At 49.2% G+C, this 23,662-nt stretch overlaps 2 protein-coding genes across 4 annotated transcripts in view; both read right to left on the bottom strand.

Moving 5' to 3' along the window:
• The window catches only part of SLCO1C1 (solute carrier organic anion transporter family member 1C1), a 37,382-nt gene extending 30,778 nt beyond the window's left edge, over positions 1–6,604 (bottom strand). The window contains exons 1-2 of the mRNA XM_066590735.1: positions 6,412–6,604; positions 3,020–3,155 (exon numbers count right to left, since the gene is read on the bottom strand). Coding sequence (XP_066446832.1) covers positions 3,020–3,139 — 120 coding nt within the window. The 5' untranslated portion in view covers positions 3,140–3,155; positions 6,412–6,604. The remainder of the gene's footprint in view (positions 1–3,019; positions 3,156–6,411) is intronic.
• Positions 6,605–17,163: 10,559 nt separating this feature from the next.
• The window catches only part of PDE3A (phosphodiesterase 3A), a 142,329-nt gene continuing 135,830 nt past the window's right edge, over positions 17,164–23,662 (bottom strand). For all 3 annotated transcript variants that reach the window (XM_066590728.1, XM_066590729.1, XM_066590730.1), the window contains exon 16: positions 17,164–20,540. In XM_066590728.1, coding sequence (XP_066446825.1) covers positions 20,341–20,540 — 200 coding nt within the window. In that variant the 3' untranslated portion in view covers positions 17,164–20,340. The remainder of the gene's footprint in view (positions 20,541–23,662) is intronic.

Below are 23,662 nucleotides of genomic sequence, written 5' to 3'. Positions count from 1 at the left end.
GAGCAGAATGAACCGCAGAGCTGACACACATCGGACAATGCATGACCAATAACCTTATCTAAACCAACCAAAACCCACTGACCTGGACCTTAAAGGAGAAGCAGGACCCTCTAACTTCCCTCTGGCGCTACGCCTTCACATCCAGTGCATCCGTCGCAATGGCAGATTTCTGACTAGAGAACATTTATCATGAAGGTTGGAATATTTTGTTTGCGGTCGGCTGATCAGCCGCACATTCAAACCAGAGAATGATCTGAAGAACTAACATTTGCGCCCAACGGTCGGCCTTAACTGCAAGCTAAACTGCTCTTCCACCATTCCCTCCCCCTCCCCCTTGCCCCCCAACCATTCCCACTCCCGAGGAGCGCAGGAGCCAGGGGAGACTTACAGCTGTCAGGGACTTGGAACATTCATTATGTATTCATCTAGTCATGAGCACAGCTGAGGGTTTGTTACAATGTATCACTGTAGGAAATCTGTGAGCTAAAAAACATCAACAACGAAAATCTCCCTCCTGTCCTGTCAGTTTGCTCAGTGTATCAGTGTAGATGACATGTAGCAGTCTGGAATCCAAGATGCCTAGAATAGATACAATGTAGCGACCCATCAGCTCCAGTTCTAGAGTTAAATCATATCTACCTGCAGTCACTAGGGGGAGCTCACAGTATACAGGGGTGGGTATACAGCCCCACTATGAGGAGCTCAGAGTATACAGGAGGTGTACAGCCACCACTAGGGGGAGCTCACAGTATACAGGAGGTGTACAGCCACCAATAGGGGAAGCTCACAGTATACGGGAGGTGTACAGCCATCACTAGGGGGAGCTCACAGTATGCAGGAGGTGTACAGCCATCACTAGGGGGAGCTCAAAGTATGCAGGAGGTGTACAGCCACCACTAGGGAGCGCTCGCAGTATACAGGAGGTGTATAGCCACCACTGGTACTGGTGTATCTTGTCGACACCGGAAGCTAGAGGTTTGACAGAGGGAACGCCCATGTCAGGCCCATAGCTGCTGATTGGCAGAGCTGAGCGTGAAGGATTCTGCATTGCTGGCCAGCCGCTAACACACTTGACAGCAGTCAGCAGCAGGCTATGGAGGCTGACGATGACACTGCTCTCCGCTGGACTGCAATCTGCAGTTCTGCCGACCCTGTCACTCTCTCGCCCTGGCGACGTGGCATGTCCGCTCCCCACCTCCCGGATGGCATGCTGCCGTAGCCGCTGAAGCCGGGCCCCCTCTTGCTGCCTCATCGCTCCATCACTTGTCTACCCTGGGCTCACCCTCCAAGCATGCTCCAGGGGTGCTAGCTCAGTCAGCTGTCTTCCCGGGGCTCCCCCTCAATGACCGATTCTTCCGGTCCCGTCCAGACCTGCCACTGGGTACGCCGGTGATCCCTCTGAGAAGCGCTAACATGTGTTTCACTGCCAGAATCCCCGCCGACGCTGCTCTCACACATGTTGCTGGTCCTGTTCCTCTCTGCCTTCCCTGAAGCTCCTGGACGTCCGCTGCTCTCTGCCATCATTTGTTTGAAGCCGATTCCCTGATGCCCCCCCAGGCGCTGTGTGCTAGCCAATTCACATGTGGGGTGTGAGCAGGGCTCTCCCACTCACTGATGCTTGTCTCCACCCATCCCTACTGGTGGGCACAAGATACACCAATTCCGCCACCACTAAGGGAGGCTAACAGTATACATGAGTATACAATCACCACTGGGGGAGTTCACAGTATACAGGAAGTATACAGCCAGAGGCATAGCTTAAGGCTCAGGGGCCTGAATGCAAAAGTTAAGTATGGGAGCCCACCTCACCCTTTCCTCTGTATCATTGAGTCTCTTAAGAAGCCCATCGATGCAAGACTAACAGGCAGGATGAGGCTAAACGATCACTCTGGCTGAGTGATCGTACTCAAACAGTGGTCATAAATGGCTGTACATCCAAGTGGAAGAATGTATTTAGTGGGCTATCAGAAGGCTCTGTCCTGGGCCCAGTGTTGTTCAACATTTTTTGTAAATGATCTGGAGAAGGCAAGGGAGGGGAAACTGATCAAATTTACCGACGACACAAAGCTAGGAGGAATAGCTAATACTGGGGAAGACAGAGAGATGACCCAGGAGGACCCTTCCAACGCCATTCAATGATTTTATGAAATGTAGGGGGCCCAATGTAAACTCTGTATCCATGTGCCATTTATAATACTGGTGTTATCTTATATGATAGAGAAGCCTTTTGGCCCCCTAAGACTCCAGGGCCCGGAAGCAACTGCTACCTCTGCAATCCCTATAGCTACGCTTCTGTATACAGCCACCACTAGGAGGAGCTTACAGCCCATGGGGGCATACAGCTTTCATAGAGTTATTATAATACAATGTGACTCCATAGTTCACAGTAATGATTGTGGTGCAGCTGTGAGTTAAAAGGGGTTGTCCCGCGCCGAAACGGGTTGTTTTTTTTTTTCAATAGCCCCCCCCGTTCGGCGCGAGACAAACCCGATGCAGGGGTTTAAAAAAAACAAAACGGATAGTACTTACCCGAATCCCCGCGCTCCGGTGACTTCTTACTTACCTTGCGAAGATGGCTGCCGGGATCTTCACCCACGGTGGACCGCAGATCTTCTCCCATGGTGCACCGTGGGCTCTGTGCGTTCCATTGCCGATTCCAGCCTCCTGATTGGCTGGAATCGGCACACGTGACGGGGCGGAGCTACGAGGAGCAGCTCTCCGGCACGAGCGGCCCCATTCAGAAGGGAGAAGACCGGACTGCGCAAGCGCGTCTAATCGGGAGATTAGACGCTGAAATTAGACGGCACCATGGAGACGGGGACGCTAGCAACGGAACAGGTAAGTGAATAACTTCTGTTTGGCTCATATTTAATGCACGATGTATATTACAAAGTGCATTAATATGGCCATACAGAAGTGTATACCCCCACTTGCTTTCGCGGGACAACCCCTTTAATGTCTGAATATTGAGATTGTGAATGACCCTCTCTGCACAGTTTCAGCCCATGACAATTAGTACCGTTAACCCTCCGCAGTGTTTCTTCTTGGTCTGAAGCGCAGCACTCTGACACACAGAGGAGGATCGCCCGTGCGCGGTACGATAACATAACTGAACGTTCTCCTTGTTGGAGGGATCCATCGCTGAGAATTCTGGTCTGTAGAATGAAAAAATGTATTAATAGTGCAGAAATGCTACATGGTGTCGTACCAAAACCATCAACTAACCCCAAGAGCAAAGCAAGAGCCGAAAAGCAGAACCACACTGAATGACATAGCAAGCAATCTGTAAACAGCACAGAGGATGTCAGGAGAGGAGTGTGATGATGTGTGATAGGAGCAGAGTCTCCAGCAGCACAGAGGATGTCAGGAGAGGAGTGTGATGATGTGTGGTAGGAGCAGAGTCTCCAGCAGCACTGAGGATGTCAGGAGAGGAGTGTGATGGTGTGTGGTAGGAGCAGAGTCTCCAACAGCACTGAGGATGTCAGGAGAGGAGTGTGATGGTGTGTGGTAGGAGCAGAGTCTCCAGCAGCACAGAGGATGTCAGCAGAGGAGTGTGATGATGTGGGGTAGGAGCAGAGTCTCCAGCAGCACAGAGGATGTCAGGAGAGGAGTGTGATGATGTGTGGTAGGAGCAGAGTCTGCAGCAGCACAAAGGATGTCAGGAGAGTAGTGTGATGATGTGTGATAGGAGCAGAGTCCCCAGCAGCACAGAGGATGTCAGTAGAGGAGTGTGATGTTGTGTGGTAGCAGCAGAGTCTGTAGCAGCACAGGGGATGTCAGGAGAGGAATGTGATGATGTGGGGTAGGAGCAGAGTCTCCAGCAGCACAGAGGATGTCAGGAGAGGAGTGTGATGATGTGTGGTAGGAGCAGAGTCTCCAGCAGCACAGAGGATGTCAGGAGAGGAGTGTGATGATGTATGGTAGGAGCAGAGCCTCCAGCAGCACAGAGGATGTCAGGAGAGGAGTGTGATGATGTGTGGTAGGAGCAGAGCCTCCAGCAGCACAGAGCATGTTAGGAGTGGAGTGTGATGATGTGTAGTAGGAGCAGAGTTTCCAGCAGCACAGAGATTCTCAGGAGGGGAGTATGATGTGTGGTAAGAGCAAAGCTTCCTGCAGCACAGAGGATGTCAGGAGAGGAGTGTGATGATGTGTGGTAGGAGCAGAGTCTCCAGCAGCACAGAGGATGTCAGCAGAGAAGTGTGATGAAGTGTAGTAGGAACAGAGTCTCCAGCAGCAAAGAGTATGTCAGGAGAGGAATGTGATGATGTATGGTAGAAGCAGAGTCTCCAGCAGCACAGAGGATGTCAGAAGAGGAGTGTGATGATGTGTGGTAGGAGCAGAGTCTCCAGCAGCACAGAGGATGTCAGGAGTGAAGTGTGATGATGTGTGGTAGGAGCAGAGTCTCCAGCAGCACAGAGGATGTCGGCAGAGGAGTGTGATGATGTATGGTAGGGGCAAAATCTCCAGCAGCACAGAGGATGTCAGGAGAGGAGTGTGATGATGTGTGGTAAGTACAGAGTTTCCAGCAGAACAGAGAATGTCAGGAGAGGAGTGTGATGATGCGTTGTAGCAGCAGAGTTTCCAGCAGCAGCCAGGATGTCAGGAGTGGAGTGTGATGATGTGTGGTAACAGCAGTCTCCAGCAGCACAGAGGATATCAGCAGAGGAGTGTGATGATGCGTGGTAGGAGCAGAGTCTCCAGCAGCACAGATGATGTCAGGTGAAGAGTGTGATGATGCGTGGTAGGAACAGAGTCCCAGCAGTACAGAGGATGTCAGGAGAGGAGTGTGATGATGTGTGGTAGGAGCAGAGTCTCCAGCAGCACAGAGGATGTCAGGAGAGGAGTGTGATAGCAGCAGAGTCCCCAGCAGCAGCAAAGATGTCAGGAGAGCGGTGTGATGTGTGGTAGGAGCAGAGTCTCCAGCAGCACAGCGGATGTCAGGAGAGGAGTGTGATGATGTGTGGTAGGAGCAGAGTCTCCAGCAGCACAGAGGATGTAAGGAGTGGAGTGTGATGATGTGTGGTAGGAAGAGTTTCCAGCAGCACAGAGGAAGTCAGGAGAGGAGTGTGATAGCAGCAGAGTCCCCAGCAGCAGCAAAGATGTCAGGAGAGCAGTGTGATGTGTGGTAGGAGCAGAGTCTCCAGCAGCACAGAGGATGTAAGGAGTGGAGTGTGATGATTTGTGGTAGGAAGAGTTTCCAGCAGCACAGAGGAAGTCAGGAGAGGAGTGTGATGATGTGTCGTAGGAGCAGAGTCTCCAGCAGCACTGAGGAAGTCAGGAGAGGAGTGTGATGATGTGCGGTAGGAGCAGAGTCTCCAGCAGCACTGAGGAAGTCAGGAGAGGAGTGTGATGATGTGTGGTAGGAACAGAGTCTCCAGCAGCACAGAGAATGTCAGGAGAGGAGTGTGATGATGCGTTGTAGCAGCAGAGTTTCCAGCAGCAGCCAGGATGTCAGGAGTGGAGTGTGATGATGTGTGGTAACAGCAGTCTCCAGCAGCACAGAGGATATCAGCAGAGGAGTGTGATGATGCGTGGTAGGAGCAGAGTCTCCAGCAGCACAGATGATGTCAGGTGAAGAGTGTGATGATGCGTGGTAGGAACAGAGTCCCAGCAGTACAGAGGATGTCAGGAGAGGAGTGTGATGATGTGTGGTAGGAGCAGAGTCTCCAGCAGCACAGAGGATGTCAGGAGAGGAGTGTGATAGCAGCAGAGTCCCCAGCAGCAGCAAAGATGTCAGGAGAGCGGTGTGATGTGTGGTAGGAGCAGAGTCTCCAGCAGCACAGCGGATGTCAGGAGAGGAGTGTGATGATGTGTGGTAGGAGCAGAGTCTCCAGCAGCACAGAGGATGTAAGGAGTGGAGTGTGATGATGTGTGGTAGGAAGAGTTTCCAGCAGCACAGAGGAAGTCAGGAGAGGAGTGTGATAGCAGCAGAGTCCCCAGCAGCAGCAAAGATGTCAGGAGAGCAGTGTGATGTGTGGTAGGAGCAGAGTCTCCAGCAGCACAGAGGATGTAAGGAGTGGAGTGTGATGATTTGTGGTAGGAAGAGTTTCCAGCAGCACAGAGGAAGTCAGGAGAGGAGTGTGATGATGTGTCGTAGGAGCAGAGTCTCCAGCAGCACTGAGGAAGTCAGGAGAGGAGTGTGATGATGTGCGGTAGGAGCAGAGTCTCCAGCAGCACTGAGGAAGTCAGGAGAGGAGTGTGATGATGTGTGGTAGGAACAGAGTCTCCAGCAGCACAGAGGATATCAGCAGAGGAGTGTGATGATGTGTGGTAGGAGCAGAGTCTCCAGCAGCCCTGAGATTATCAGCAGAGAACTTTGGTGGTCCTTCAGAGCCTTTGTCTGTGCTTTCTGCTAGGGCCGGTGTCCTCAGGCGGTGGTACTGGGGATCAGTCTTTAAGGAGCACGGTTACCTTTCATCAGTGGCTGCAGCCTCAGAGCTTGGAGCACTTGTGGCGGCGAAGCTGGCAAGTGCACGCCTTATATGCTCGGCTGATCCCGGATAACGCAACTCTGTTTCTCAATTAGCGGGGACATTGCTGACGTCCGCCCCCCCTCTGAGTACCCGACAATAACGTGACGTCCCCCGGCAGCTACGATGAAAGGACAGACCTCACACCCACTGGGGTCACCATACTGCAGGCTCTAAAGGTCCAGGGGCAGCTGTCATACTGCCCCTTGTAGGTGGATGCAGAGCACTGCAAGGAGAAAGAACATAGGAATATTAATAATAGCCCAGTCACAATCCTACTGATGTCCTCTAGAGCTGCAGTCACTATTCTGCTGTTCCATCATGTCTTATCCTCAAGAGCTGCAGTCACTATTCTGCTGTTCCATCACATCTTATCTTCCAGTCACCTCCAGAGCTGCAGTCACTATTCTGCTGTTTCGTCCTGTCTTATTCTTCAATCACCTCCAGAGCTGCAGTCACTATTCTGCTGTTTCATCCTGTCTTATTCTTCAATCACCTCCAGAGCTGCAGTCACTATTCTGCTGTTTCATCCTGTCTTATTCTCCAGTCACCTCCAGAGCTGCAGTCACTATTCTGCTGTTTCATCCTGTCTTATTCTTCAGTTACCTCCAGAGCTGCAGTCACTATTCTGCTGTTTCATCCTGTCTTATGCTCCAGAGCTGCAGTCACTATTCTGCTGTCCCATCATGTCTTATCCTCCAGAGCTGCAGTCACTATTCTGCTGTTACATCATATCTTATCCTCTAGTCTAGCAGATACATTGCAGCTCCCAGAATACACCAGGTTGGATTGTTCTCTGTCGAAATTCTGCAGGAGGCAGAAGACTGTGTGCAATATTGGCTGGGGTGGGGGGCAAGTTACCCAGTTATTCTGGTTGTGCTGGCACCTTGCAGCTCTCTGCGGCATCTCCTTGTATAGTTGAGCGGCGCCTGCAGGCGCAGGATGGCTTCTTGCAGGTCCTATACAGTAAAGGGCACCATGTGTGCATAGTGTGCTGCTGGGCACCTGGACAGCATGCTACCCTCTGGGCAGTGTGACCATATAGCACTGCTGGGTGTAACCAGAGTCACATGGGCCCAGGGTTTGTATACAAGGGTCCCTGTGGCATTGCCAGGGTGTATACCTGTACCATTATACCATTCTCTTTGTTTTTCTTCCCCAGCCCAGACCGCCATGACAACTTCCAGCCTCTGCAAACTTTAATGCACAGACATGTTTGGCTCCTCGTTTTTCCCACATTATGCCTGCCTCGTGGTGCCCAGCAAAGTATCAATGCCCTTTAGGCCCCCGCAGTAGCAATACCCTCTTTGTCTCCGCACACAATAATAATGCCCTCATTGTGCCTTCATACAGTATTAGTGCCTCCTTGTGAACCCATCATGTCAATTAACAATTTCTAGAATGTTCCATCACACTTTTTCCTGACAAGAAGCCGAAGGTTCAGTGATGTTATCCGAAAGGTATGGCTCCAGTTGTAAGTGGCACTCATCTGGGCACTTGCATGCACCTCTTCTCTTCCAGGCCAGGGCGCTGTCATATTCCCTGCAACTGTGATTCTTACACTCCTATACATTAAGTAACCACTGGACACCAACTATTAACCCCTCCACTGGCCATGACCACCAGAGATGCTGATAATAAAGCGTCTGTCCAGTTACCATCTGATCTTTTAATTAGGTGTTAAATTAACAAAACCAGTAGTACTTACCCATCCACAGCGCCAGCGATCCAGCGCTGCGGCCCCGTACGCCTCAAGGTCTTTGCTTTGGAACGGCTACCACCTGACCACTGCAGTGAATCAGAGACCATAGAGGTCAGTTATTCTTCTGGCATGCCCTGTCAGAGCACCTGAGCTGTGATGCCAGGAGAACAACACCTGGGCACTGCAGCCTCTGATTGGCTACCACCTGACTACTATAGCCAATCTAAAAACAAAGACCTTGATGTGTGGTGCCCAGGTTGTAAGGTTGACACTATTGTTATGTTCATGGTCCTATTATTGTATTGTATATGTGAATATGTAGTATTCAATATGCTTGTTGTATTAAAGTCATCATTGGTAACATGATTGAGATGGCATTGGATATCTCTTGCATACACATTTCTCTATTTATATGACATGCTAAATGCCTTGCCTTATTTCTTTTGGTTTGGGAACTCGTCCCGTCTGCTATGTGATATTTTAATATAATTCTATTTAATAAAATTTTTATTCTTTTTGTTGAGGCTTTTTTGTGCTGACCTCTTTTTTTGCCTGTTATTAAAAATGCCTAAAGTTACCGGACAGCACCTTTAAATATCAGCAACACTGGTAGTCATAGGCCATGGAGAGGTTAATACTAGAGATGAGCAAGCATACTCGTCCGAGCTTGATGCTCGTTCGAGTATTAGGGTGCTCGAGATGCTCGTTACTCGAGACGAGCACCACGCGGTACTCGTCTCGATTAAACGAGCACTGACCATTGAATTCAATGGAGCCGGCAATACAGCCGGCTCCATAGAAAGCAATGGGCTGCCGGCGATCGTGGTATGAATTGTCGGGAAGGGCTTAAATATATAAGCCCTTCCCTGCAATTCATCCAGAAATGTGTAAAAATAAAAAAAATATATACTCACCTTGTCCCGGCAGAATGATGTTAGCCCATTGAATTCAATGGAGCCGGCAATACAGCCGCCTCCATTGAAAGCAATGGGCTGCCGGCGATCGCAGGATGAATTGTCGGGAACGCTTAAATATATAAACCCTTCCCTGCAATTCATCCAGAAATGTGTAAAAAAAAAAAAATATATATATATACTCACCTTGTCCCGGCAGACGGAGTTGAGCGCGGCCGGCCTGCAGTGGGTGTGAGTGAGACCTGCCCCTGATTGGCTCAGCACTGAGCCCATCAGAGGCAGGTCTCACTCACACCCATTCATGAATGGGTGAGTGCTGCCTCTGATTGGCTGAGGGGCAGCTCTCAGCTGAATGACATTGAGATCTGCCTCTGATTGGTCAGGCTGTGACCAATCAGAGGCAGCTCATTCAGCAGCCGGGGATTTTAAATCCCCGGCTGCTGAATACTACTCACAGCTGTTCAGAGCAGTTCAGAAGGACTGCAGCCGGCCGCGCTGAACTCCGTCTGCCAGGACCAGGTAAGTATATATATATTTTTTTTTTACACATTTTAGGATGATTTTCAGGTAAGGGCTTATATATTTAAGCCCTTCCCGACAATTCATCCCGCGATCGCCGGCAGCCCATTGCTTTCTATGGAGTCGGCTGTATTGCCGGCTCCATTGAATTCAATGGGCTAACATCGTTCTTCTCTGCCACAGCTGTTACAGCTGTGGCAGAGGAGAACGATCTTTACGCTGACAGTGCGGGGGGGGGGGGGGGGTCTCACTCTTGCCACTATTGTGGCTTAATAGTGGGACCTGGGAACTTGAGATGCAGCCCAACATGTAGCCCCTCGCCTGCCCTATCCGTTTGTGTCGTTCCCATCACTTTCTTGAATTTCCCAGGTTTTCACAAATGAAAACCTTAGCGAGCATCGGCGATATACAAAAATGCTCGAGTCGCCCATTGACTTCAATGGGGTTCGTTACTCGAAACGAACTCTCGAGCATCACTGAAAGTTCGACTCGAGTAACGAGCACTCGAGCATTTTGGTGCTCGCTCATCTCTAGTTAATACCTATCATTAAAAAGAATCCCATGGTAACTGGACAACCCATTTATCTCCTCCACTGCCCTGGACCACCACAGATTTTGACATTAACTCTCCACTGCACTAGACAACCAGGAAAGCTGATATTAACTCCTCATACAGTCATAGAATTGGAGGGGACCTCCGGGGTCATCGGTCCTCCAGGATCATCAGGTCCAACCCCCTGCCAAATGCAGGATCACTAAATCATCCCAGACAGATGTGTGTCTAGCCTCTGAAGACTTCCATTGAAGGACAACTCACCGCCTCCCGTAGCAACCTGTTCCACTCATTGATCCCCCTGTCTAATATCTAATCTGTGTCTCCTCCCTTTCAGTTTTATTCTATTGTTTCTAGTCTTTCTTTGTGCAAATGATCCATCTTTACTGTGACAGCACTTCAGTAGAGGGGGATAATTACCTCACGTGAACTAGAGTCTATGCTTCTCTTAATACATCTCAGAATTGGGTTTGCCTTTTTTGCTGCATCACATTGTTCACTCATGTTCAGTCTGTGATCTATTAGTATAGCCAAATCTTTTTCACATGTGCTGCTGCTTAGCCCAATTCCTCCCATTCTGTATGTGCTTTTTTCATTTTTCTTGCCCATATGTAGGAGTTTGCATTTTTACTGACAAATACCATGCTGTTAGTCGCCGCCCAGTGTTCAAGCTTTTCTAGATCTTTTTGAATACTCTCCCTCTCTTCCCTAGTGTTAGCTATCCCTCCTAGCTTTGTGTCATCAGCAAATTTGATCAGTTTCCCATCAATTCCCTCCTCCAGATCATTTATAAAAATGTTGAACAACACTGGGCCTAGGACAGAGCGTTGTGGTTCCCCACTTGTTACATTCTTCCACTTGGATGTGCAGCCATTTATGACCACTCTTTGAGTACGATCACTCAGCCAGTTGTGAATCCACCTAACAGTTGCCTTGTCAATCCCATATTTGGTCAATAAGTATAGTATGAGAAACTTTGTCAAATGCTCTACTAAAGTCAAGATTGGTGATTCTGTCATAGAAGGAAATTAGATTCGTCTGCCATGATTTATTTGTTACAAACCAATGCTGGCTCTGGTTAATTACTCCATTCTCATCCAAGTACTTGCATACATGCTGTTTAATAATCTGTTCAGAGATCTTTCCCGATATAGAAGTCAGACTCATGGGCCTGTAGTTTCCTGGGTCCACCTTCTTCCCTTTTCTTTAGATAGGGACAACAATTCATTGCACTATGTAACACTGTTTTTGTTCCTGGGTTATAAATGTAATTCCCTAATTGGTTTTATCATAAAAAAGTTTATTAAACTGCAAGAACTCTGTTTTTGTGGTCTGCCCATTGAAAGGTTAAAAATGGTATATTTTCATTAAGTAAAATTACAAACTTTTGGGTTTCAGGTAATAAAAAGGATAAAAAAACAATATGATATAAAAAAAACAACCATATATTTTAACCAAAATGCTACGAATGGATGAAAAGGAACCTACGGTAGAAATGTGTAGTTTCGCGAGGGCATGGGTTTCACTGATTAGTCCCCAGATATAGTCCCCCATTATGTTTTCATTGTAGTTTCCCTGGTAGCAACATTCAATTTGTAGGATGTATTGATGAAAGCGCTCTCCTCCGAATAGTCACCCATGGTCTCTGTAAATGTACCAAGATGAGCATCAAGGATAAACATATTTTTTTAACGTGTGTGTAAGTTCTGTGTTCATCCATCCTGGTCTTTTTAAATGCTTCCCATTCTTCCTTCTTTTAGGGATTGTTAACGATTGCGCTTTGAGAATCTCATTTCGCAATATTTCCCAACCTTCTTGGATATTTCTGTCCTTAAGAACATCGAACCATTGGATTCTTCCTCTCCTCTTCCAGAGTTCATTAAAATCTGCCTTTCTGAAATCCAACCTTGAGGTCTGAGGTTTCTCAGGTCTTCCTCCCCTTTTTATCCAAAATTCAAGGATACATGATCACTGCCTCCTAAGGTCCCAGCCACCCGTACATCCTCAACCATTTCCTCTCTGTTGGTAAGAATTAGATCCAAGATAGCAGATCACATTGTTTTCTCTTCTACCCTTTGGAAGACAAAGTTATCAGCAAGAGCGGATAAGAATTTGTTGGATCCATTACTTTTACCTGAGAGATTCCCAACAAATGTCTGGATAGTTACAATCTCCCATAATCACTATGTCATGCTTTTTTGAGAACTTAGCCATCTGATGTAGAAAGAGTTCATCCATAGCTTCTTCTTGTCCAGGTGGCCTATAGTAAATGCCTACAATAGTGTCCTTTCTGTTGTTCTCTCCTTGTATTCTTACTGACACATTTTCTACAGAACTACCAAGCTCTGAAGCTTGAATCTATTTGGAGATGAATGTTTTCCTAACATACAATACAATACAATATCTCCTCCCCTTTTTTAGGTCTGTTTCTTATAAATACGCTGTATTCGTCCATCCTTGTATTCCAATCATGTACATCTTTCCACCGAGTTTCCGTGATGTTCTATGACATCATATTTCTCTTCCTGTGTTAGGAGCTGCAATTCTCCTTGTTTGTCTCCCATGCTCTGTGCATTTGTGTAAAAACATGTTAGTTTGTGATCGGGGTCTCTTCGCTCCTGTACTTTCCTTCCTTTGTTCTTTCTTTTCACTTCTAAAAACAAGGTTCTTAACTGTATTTATAAGGCCACTTTCACACTGGAGACAGAATCGTGCGATTTTCTCGCAATGCAACAATTGCATGTATGTGAATCCCATGCTTTCCAATGGGTTTTTTCACATTAGCGGTTTTGTATGCTGCTACATTGCAAGAATACAAAATCATGGCATGCTCTATACAGTCGCGATTTGCGACTTTTGTAGCCCATGCTTCCCTACGGAGCCTTTCTTTGTGTTGCATCGCACAAAAATGCGGTTTTCGTGCGTTGTGATGCAACTTTTACACTAGGAAATCCCACTGTAGAAGCCCTAATATACATATATACATGACCTATCAGTCATGAATGACTGGTTTCATCCTCATTTGCAATGTTTTCACTCCTGTGATGCTGCGTGAAAAAAAATTACAGCGTGCCCATTCTGTTTGCGATATTGCCCATTGTTTCTAATGGGGCCGGTGGCAGCAGCGCCGGCCCTATTGAAAGCAATGGAAGAAGGACGCGATCTCCTGCCGCTGCTGTGACAGCAGCAGCAGCAGGGGATTCCTTCATCCCTGCAGGGAGTCCACTCACCACTAAACACTGTGACTCTCCACAAGGATGAAGGGAACCCCCACAGTGATACGAAGCTGTTTTCACATAAAAACTCCTCGCATCCACGCATTTTTAGAAGGTTTGCAAGAGCGATATCGGGCCGTAGCAAGGCGCCTGCCAAATATATTCTTACCTGTCTGTAAGGTGCAACCCGTCTCTAGCATCACCATTGACAGCCAATTGTTCACCTGGTGAACCTCTCCACTGCTCTAAAACATCACAGATGCTGACATTAACCTTTCCACTTCCCCTTAACCACCATGGATGCCAGTATTAACCCTTCCACTATCCTATAGCACGATGAATGCTGACAGTAACCTTTTCAGTGCCCTAGACCACCAGGCATGACAATATTAATGCCTCTACTGCTTTAGACCACCAGGGATGCTGATATTAACTGCTTCGCTACCCTAGACCACTAGGGATTTTGATGATAGCTGGTGTTCTATCACAGTCTGGCAGAATTCCCTCATTGCCCTGTAAATCCTGTGGGCATGGTCTGGTCTCGCTCTTCCTTAAGGTGGTGGGTTCCTGAAAATTTCATTTCTTCCTTATTTGCTGTTTCTTCTATTTCTCATTCTCCTAAACATCGAATAATTAAGCGGCTGAGAGGCATTAACCACTTGTGTGCAATCCTCTTATATTAAACCTTGCACCTCTGCGGCTCCGACCACGATGGACAAAAGATCCCTCATTACTAACAAAGACAAATTCTTCCACTCCTCCAGTCACACTGAAGGCTGCAGCAGGGAAAGTGCAGAAGGGAGGAGATACTCTGCAGGGATGCTTCCAAAGAGAGGTCCAGAACAAGTCCCAGTGGACCCCAAGAACTGAGGGGGGTAGGTACAAAACCCCGCTGCCCGCGGCCCCCGACAGTCCACTGGAATTCTCTTAGTTTACAAATTTGTTAACAGAAAATTAGAACGTCTGCGGCCTCAATCACACGGAAAACGGCAAAATTAATTACATTTCCTTAAACCTAATCTCACTGCGCTGAATGGAGGTTTTGTCACTCAGTCTAATCCCGTAATTCTCAGTCCTGACTACAATCTGCTGTTTACTACGTCCGCAGGAACAGAATGTGACAGAAACCGGGAATGTGCCGAAGTCGCCACCGCCGATAATAGTCCACGTGATGGGGGCGCCGTCACATGTAGAGAAGCCCCGGGCGCTGGCGATATGTGACATAAAGTAGTGACCACAAGGGCGGCCGAGAAGACACTGCACCTCCTGTCACTCATCTCATGGATGAACACCCAGCCTATTATGGCTGATAACAGAGAGTAACAGACTGTACTCACCTCCCCCAGCCTGACATGGCTGATAACAGAAAGTAATAGACTGTACTCACTTGTCCTACAGTCCCTGCCCCAGCATAAAATGGCTGATAACAGGGAGTAATAGACTGTACTCACTTGTCCTACAGTCCCTGCCCCAGCATAAAATGGCTGATAACAGGGAGTAATAGACTGTACTCACCTGTCCCACAGTCACCTTCCCCAGCCTGACATGGCTGGTAACAGGGAGTAATAGACTGTACTCTCCTCTCCTACAGTCACCTCCCCCAGCCGGACATGGCTGATAACAGGGAGTAATAGACTGTACTCACCTCTCCTACAGTCCCCTCCCCCAGCCTGACATGACTGATAACACGGACTAATAAACTGCACTCATCTGTCCTACAGTCACCACTGACCGGGCCCCTCACTGGCTACAGTGGCATAGAGGACGCAGTGACTTGCCCCCTGATTGGACACAATGGCTAAAAGGGTTCAGTAATTGGGTCCCTTACTGGCTAAGTGGCTTGGAGGGCGCAATGACCGACTCTTCACTGGCTACAATGGCTTAGAAGGCACAATGACCGACCCCTCACTGGCTATAGTGACTTAGAGGGCACAATGCCTGAGTCCCTCATTGGCTAAAACAGCTCAAGAGGCCCCCTGACCGAACCCTCACTGGCTACAATGGTTTGATGGGTACAGTTACCAGGCCCCTCACTAGCTAAAATGGCTTAGACGGCACAGTGAACGGACCCCTCATTGGCTAAGTGGAATACAGGGCACAATACCCAGGCCCCTCACTAGCTACAGTGGCATGGAGCGCATAATGACTGGACCCACCCGGGTTGCAATGATTTAGAGGGCACAATGGCTAGAACCTTTCAGGCTACAATGGCTTAGAGGGTGCATTCACCAGGCCCCTCACTGGCTAAAATGGCTTAGACGGCATAGTGAATGGGACCCTAATTGGTATAGAGGGAATAATGTCTGGGGCCATCACTGGCTTAGGAGGCACACTGGCTACAGAGGCTTAGAGTCACAATGACTGAGCCCCTCACTGGCGACAATGGCTTAGAAGGCACAGTGAAGGGCCTCTCACTGACTACAATGGCTTAGAGGACACATTGCCTGGGCCCCTCACTGGCGACAATGGCTAAGGAGGCACAGTGAAGGGCCCCTCACGGGCTACAAAGGCTTAGAGGGCACAATTGTCAACCCCTCACTGGCACAATTTAGACTGGCTACAATGGCTGAGAGGGCTCAGTGAACGGGCCCGAGTGGAAGTAATGGCTAAAAGGGTTCAGTCAACAGCCCCTCACTGGCACAATGGCTTAGAAGGTACAGTCTCTGAGCCCCTCTTTGGCTAAGTGGCATAGAGGGCACAATGTCTAGGCCACTCTCTGGCTACAATGGCTTAGAAGGTACAGTTATCGGGATGTTCACTTGCTACAAAGATTTATAGAGTGCACAGGTACTGGGCCCCTCACTTGCTACAATGGCTTAGGGGGCACAATGCCTGGACCCTTTACTGGCTACAGTGGATTAGAGGGTACAGTGACCAGGCCTCTCATTGTCTGGGCCCCTTATTGGCTACATTAGCTTAGAGGGTACGATGTCTGGGCCCATCACTGGATACAGTGGCTTATAGGGAACAGTGACTGGGCCCCTCACTGGCTACAATAGCTTAGAGGGCACAATGACTGAGTCCTTCACTGGGTACAATGGCTCAGAGGGCACAATGCCCAGGCCCATCACTGGTAATAATGGCTCAGAGGGCACAATGCCTGGGCCCCTCGTTGGCTGCAATGGCTTGGAGGGCACAATGACTGGGTCCCTCGCTGGCTACAATGACTTAGAAGGCAAAATTAGCGGACCCTCTTTGGCTACAATGGTTAAGATGGCTGGGCTCCTCACTGGTTTAAGTGGTATAGAAGACACAATTGCAGCTCTTCTCATTGGCTACAATGGCTCAAAGAGCACAATGCAAGGGCCCATCACTGTCATTTAGATACAACAATTGTTGCTCAAAATTCGCCAAAAAGCCATCTTTTGAGCAATAACCGTTGTGTCTAAAAGCACGGCCACAGTGCACTTTTTGTTCATCCCTGATTTCTCAGTGGGCCGCGCTGATAGTATTCTTTCATCTGGTATTCTGCTGGCAGTTCTCAGCGGGACACCAGCTGAAAGCTCTGAGAACAAAACAGCTGCTTTGTTCTTAGAGCTATTGCGTCGGTATCCCGTGCCGCCTGCATTAACTCTTTAGTAGCTAATTAGCTACTTGGAGTTATGTGAAGAGGATCACTCAAACTGTCATTTCAGCGATTATCTTTCAGCGTAAATGGTCCTTTAGACAGTACAGTCACTGGGCCATCCGCTGGCTACAATGGCTTAAAGGATACATTGGCATTGGAAGCCTCTCAGACGCCGCCATCTTCTATTATCAGTAATGGTAAATAATGACAGATCGAACGGTGTTCTAGTGAAATAAAACTCCATGTCTTTATTTAGATCTCAGCACTGGCACCACCTCTGCGACATGGCAATGAATAGAACTTTCTAACACTTTTTGTCTGCATAAGAAAAAGAAACAGCAAAACAGAACCAGAAAAATCATCCACGCGGATTCCCTGCGCCGCTTGTGGTGAACGGTATGACGGTGTGCAAGGCGCCACTCACAGGTGACCGCGGCAGGGGCCACACTGCATCAATACTGAGGTTATGCTATTGCTGACATGGTATTATGGCTCCTCCTCCTAACGCCAAGTGCTCTCTAGAAGTGCGGCCACGGTCGCCTCATGTACAAATAACCTGAGTTTAGGCGTCTAAATTTATATATTGTGCAACACGAGTACAAGAAGGAAGCTCAGTGACTGGTTACTTACAGTGATACTGCTCGTTGTACAAAGCCCCCCTATGGGCACAGAGCAAAATGTGATCGCCCCTCACTATTAAATCATGAAGAATCTGGGTCACACAGCAACTGCGGCTCAGTAACTGTGCTAAAAGGACGGCAGCGGGGGTCAGTGCAACAGTCGTGCCAGTCACATTGTTCAAGGCACAAGCTGCATGAAAGCCTTCGGACAGCAGACAGCTTCTGCTTGTTGGACACTAGGGGGCAGCAGAGAGCTTCTTGTGGGACACCAGGGGTAGCAGAGAGCTTCTGCTTGTGGGACACTAGGGGTAGTAGACCTTCTTGTGGGACACCAGGGGGCAGTAGATTGTTTTTTGTGGGACACCAGGGCGCAGCAGAAAGCTTCTTGTGGGACACCAGGAGTAGGAGAGAGCTTCTGCTTGTGGGACACCAGGGGGCAGCAGAGAGCTTCTTGTGGGACACCAGGGGGCAGCAGAAAGCTTCGTGTGGGACACCAGGGGGCAGCAGAAAGCTTCTTGTGGGACACCAGAAAGCTTCTTGTGGGACACCAGGGGGCAGCATAGAGAGCTTTTTGTGGGAGACTAGAGAGCTTCTGCTTGTGGGATACTAGAGCGCAGCAGAGAGATTTTGCTTGTGGGACACCAGGGGTAGCAGAGAGCTTCTGCTTGTGGGACACCAGGGGGCAGCAGTGAGCTTCTTGTGGGACACCAGGGCAGCAGAAAGCTTCTACTTGTGGGACACCAGGGGGCAGCAGAGAACTTCTGCTTATGTGACATCAGGGGGCAGCAGTGAGCTTCTTGTTGGACACTAGGTGGCAGGAGTGAGCATCTGCTTGTGGGACACCAGAGAGCTTCTGCTCATGTGACACCATGGGGCAGCAGTAAGTTTGCTCAGTGCCCAATTACCTGGTGGCATGGCTAGTGATACATTACAGATGGCACCACACATAAGCTGCAGTAAGTACAGGAGACACCAGGGGGCGGCAGGGAGTACGATGCTCCATATTCTGCACATTAGTATTCTTGTGCAGTGAGAAACGCTACAATGACGCAGCTGAATGTGGCGGATAATATGGGAGGGGGCAGGATAAAATCAATTAACACCTTAATATAAAATTTAAGTTCAGAAATCAGAAAATATGTGACCCCCAAACTCTCCAGCTACATGGCATCAGTGCAAGTCACTTAAAGGGTCAGTGCGCCTGAAATGTTGAGGCTGGTTTGTGGGGCAGTAGTATTTCTGTTAAATACCCCTGCGATTGTTAATGGAGGTGGAGCTATCTGGCGGAGCAGGTTTGCCCAATGATACCTCTACAGGCAGCAAATCGGAATTGACTGTGATTGGATGCAGATGAAGGAAATTCCACGCAAGCCATGTCATGTGACTGATATTCACATATTCGAGGATGCTCTGCAGCGCTGGAGTAATATCTGGAGTACTGGCCCTTTAAGGCTAGAAGATTGGTTACATGTTACCCTTTCATGGGATACATTGTGGCATTAAAGGCGCAATCTCTGCAGCGCCTCGTCCGGAGATCCACCTTAGCGTCAGTCCTTGTGCGAGACGAGATTTGGGGATTTTTTTAATATTTCTTCCCATAAATGACGACATTCTCAGTGGGGATTGCAGAAGTGATAACATCCTGCAGCGACACTGGCGCCGCGATGACCCAAAGATTGTCATGTCCGACCATTTGTCCACCACAGACTTCATGGATGTAAATGTGATTGGACATTTATTACGGTGCCAATTAGTTGTTAAATCACCCCCTCCCATACTAGGGGCAGAGTACTGCGCCAATTCAGACAATGCTGGCGTCAGTCATCTAGAACCTTCTACGCTCAGTTCTGCCACCACAAGGGGATGTGCTGAGGGATAACGGTGGACTTGGAGGTTTAACAAAATGCGCTGTTTGATTCCTGCCGGCAGAGATCTCGTCCTCACAGCGCTGCACGGCTGAACGCAAACTAACAGTTTCTGCCGCGTACAAAAAACGTTATAAAAACAGAACTTCTAAAACTCCTTAAGTTTGTCATATAAAAGGCGATTCCTTCCAATAAACATGTCGCCGTATTTACAAAACTTCCCAGAATTATCATGAAACAAAACATTGAATGCGTAAAGCGACTTCTCAGCCTGAGAAACGGGAAAGTAAACGCTCCCTTATATTAATCCGCGCCGCGGCCACTTATCCTACAGGGGGGAAGCAAAGGGTGGGGCCACATGTCCATTTTATCCAAAAACAAATACATGCTCAGTGCCTTCTGGTATAGAGGAAGCCCCCTCAGCCAGCCGTAGCCCCCTCAAGAGTCCCCCTCAGCCAGCTGCAGTCCCCTCAGGAGACTCCCAATCACCCACAGGACGTAAATCTCATAGTCCTGTTTGGGAACGCAGGTTGATATGGCCGCCATTTTTATTGAATGGGGTCTGTCGCTCTGGGTCCGAGGATGATGGGATTTATGGGGAGAACAAAAAACCCTCATTTTCCGAGGGCATGAAGCCAGAAAATAAGTGAGCTTAAGAATAAATATGCTTGAGCGGCGCGGCGGACGTTTCCGTGCTTGTTCACAGTGACCGTTACGTATATATATGTGCCCCTCCCTCGCGTCCATCCAACAGATATAGGGTATAGCTATTAAATATGTGTGCGGCTGTGCCCCCCAGGAAGTCTCTCCGCTGGGGGCAGGGTCACGGGGACCCTGCGGTATATACTGGGTGGAGGCACGTCGTCTACAGTGTTGTGTATAAGCTTTGTGCTGGCGGGCGAAGTGCATTGTCCTCACACGTCGCCCTCCGAGTCCTCCGCCTTCTGGGCGGCTTTTTCCTCCTCTTCTTCCGTGATGGCGGCGATCTGTTCGGTGGCGGGATGTGGCTCCTCCTTCTCCGACGCCTCCTCGATCACCTTCTTCCACATCTCGTGGTTCTCAATCAGGTGCTGCGTGATCCGACACAGAACTTTTCTCCGGCACTTTTTCCTCTCTGGGGGGGAAAAAAATGGAAGATCAGAGCGCCACAAGGGCGCATACGAGAAAACGAAGCCGCAAAGGAGAAACCGAAGCAGAACTAAAGAGAAATGATATATCCTGCAGGTTATTACACCGCTGCCCCCTCCAGAGATCTGCAGAACATCGCTCTGTCCCCTTCACCTCCTGATATATAGTGATATATCCTGCAGACTATTACACCTCTAACCTCTCTGCAGAACAACTACTGAATACAACAAGCAGGGGACTTTGTGAACTCCTCTGTTAATGAGGGAGACACTTGAGTTACTTCCCTGCAGTAATTAGAGGTGACGCTAGTCAGATGACCTGCCCCCATTCTTTTTCATCTTGCGACATTTGTTTACAGACACAATGACGTAATCGTGTTCGAGTCACACAATAATCCTTTTTCCTTCTGAAATTCCAAATTAGTAGGCGGTCGGCCCTGTGTAAGAATCAGTAGCGCAAATGAAGTAGCAGAATGAGGAATACACGCAGCGACAGACAAGCGGATTACGTAAATTTACGTAAAGAGGAAGCATCAGCTCTGAAGAAGAAGCACTGGGGGGAGGGGGCGCCACACATAACTGTCACTGAGTGCACATGCCGTAGGGGGGCGTATGGCGGGATATACATGGCTGTATCATTGATATGGAATGCAACACAGAAAAGTGGCGTCCAATTCCATCTAACAACATACTTAGCAGGTTACTGAGGGAGGAGAGGAGCTGCAGATAGTGGGGGAGGAGAAGAGCTGCAGATAGTGGGGGAGGAGAAGAGCTGCAGATAGTGGGGGAGGAGAAGAGCTGCAGATAGTGGGGGAGGAGAGGAGCTGCAGATAGTGGGGGAGGAGAAGAGCTGCAGATAGTGGGGGAGGAGAGGAGCTGCAAATAGTGTGGGAAGTAGAGTAGCTGCACATACTGGGGGAGGAGAGTAGATGGATATATTGTGAGAGTAGAGGAGCTGGACATACTGGGGGAGGAAAGCTGCATATACTGCGGCAGAAGAGGAGCTGCACATAATTGGAAAGGGGAGAAGCAGCACATAGTGTGGGGGCAGAGGAAGAATTGTACATAATGGGGTAGAAAAGCTGCACATAGTAGGGGAGGAAAGAACTGCACATACTGGGAGAGGACAGGAGCTGCAAGTACTGAGAAAGGAGAGGAGATGCAATGAGTGGGGGAGGAGAGTAGCTGCACATACTGGGGGGAAGAGCTGCCCATAGTAGGGGAGGATAGGAGCTGCACATACTGGGGGAGGGTAGGTGCTGCATATACTGGGGGAGGACGGGAGATGCACTTAGTCGGGGAGTAGATGTGCTTCACATTCTGGGGGAAGAGCTGCACATACTGGGAGAGGAGCTGCAATTAGTGGGAGAAAAGCCGTACTTAGGAGGAGAGGAGTTGCACAAAGTGGGAGAGGAACTGTACATAGTGGGAGAGGAGTGGAACTGCACACAGTGGGGGAGAAAAGCTGCACATAGTAGGAAAGGAGCTGCACATACTGGAGGAGAAAAGCTGCACATACTGGAGCAGGAGAGGAGCTGCATGTAGTGGATGGAGAGAGGAGCTGCATATTCTGGGGGATAAAAGGGGCTGCACATACTGGGGGAAGAAAGGAGATGGACATAGTGTGGGAGTAGAGGAGCTGCACATACTAGGGGAGAATAACTGCACATACTGGGGCAGGAGAGGAGCTGCACAAACTGGGAAAGGAGAGGAGCTGCACAAACTGGAAAAGGAGAGGAGCTGCACCTAGTGGGAGAGAAGCTGAAGTCAGTGGAGGAGAAGAGCTGCACATGGTATGGGAGTAGAGGAGCTGCACATACTAGTGGAGGAAAGAAGCTGCACTTAGTCAGAGAGGAGCTGCAGTTAGTGGGGAAGGAGAGGAGCAGCACATACTATTGGAGGAAAGAAGCTGCACTTAGTCAGGGAGGAGCTGCAGTTAGTGGGGAAGGAGAGGAGCAGCACATACTAGTGGAGTAGAGGCGCTGCACAAACTAGGGGAGGAGAGGCGCTGCACAAACTAGGGGAGGAGAGGCGCTGCACATACTGGGGGAGAAGAGCAGCACATACTGGGGGAGAAGAGCAGCACATACTGGGGGAGAAGAGCAGCACATACTGGGGGAGAAGAGCAGCACATACTGGGGGAGAAGAGCAGCACATACTGGGGGAGAAGAGCAGCACATACTGGGGGAGACGATCAGCACATACTGGGGGAGAAGAGCAGCACATACTGGGGGAGAAGAGCAGCACATACTGGGGGAGAAGAGCAGCACATACTGGGGGAGAAGAGCTGCACATACTGGGGGAGAAGAGCTGCACATACTGGGGGAGAAGAGCTGCACATACTGGGGGAGAAGAGCTGCACATACTGGGGGAGAAGAGGAACTACACATAGTTAGGGAGAAGAGCTGTACATAGTAGGGGAGGACAGGAGCTGCACATACTGGGAGAAGAGTTAGACATAGTGGGGAGAGGATAGGAGCTGCACTCAGTGGGAGAGAGGAGCTGCAGGGACTGCACATACTAGGGGAGGAAAAGGTATGCACAAACTGGAAGAGGACAGAAGATGTACATAGTGGGGGACTAGAAGAGGTGTACTTGGTGGGGGAGGAGCTGCACATATTTAGAAAAGGGAGGAGCTGCACATAGTAGGGGAGAAAGGAGCTGCATATACTGGGAGAGGAGAGGAGCTGCACACACTGGGATATGAGCTGCATTAAGTGTGTGTGTGTGTGTGGGAGGGGGCGGAGCTGCACTTACCATAGTTTGAGGGCCTGCATATACAGGGGGAGGGGAGAAGCTGCACATGGTGGGAGAGGAGCTGTACATAGTGGGTAGAAGAGCTGCACATAGTAGGGGAGGAGAGAGCTGCACATACTGAGAGAAGAGAGGAGCTGCATTTAGTCGGGGAGGAAAAGATCTGCACATACTGGGGGAGAAGAGGAACTGCAGAAACTGTGCGAGGAGAGGAGATGAACTTAGTGGGGGAGGAGAGGAGCTGTCCATACTGGAGGAAGAGCTGCCCATAGTGGGGGAGGAGAGGAGCTGAACATACTGGGAGAGAAGCTGTGGGAATTAGTGAGAGAGGAGCAACATTTAGTAAAGGAGGAGA

The sequence above is a fragment of the Eleutherodactylus coqui genome, chromosome 2 (assembly GCF_035609145.1).
Source record: "Eleutherodactylus coqui strain aEleCoq1 chromosome 2, aEleCoq1.hap1, whole genome shotgun sequence".
Lineage (NCBI taxonomy): Eukaryota > Metazoa > Chordata > Amphibia > Anura > Eleutherodactylidae > Eleutherodactylus > Eleutherodactylus coqui.
Note: the sequence above shows the minus strand (reverse complement) of the source record. Positions and strands in the feature narration are given on the sequence as shown.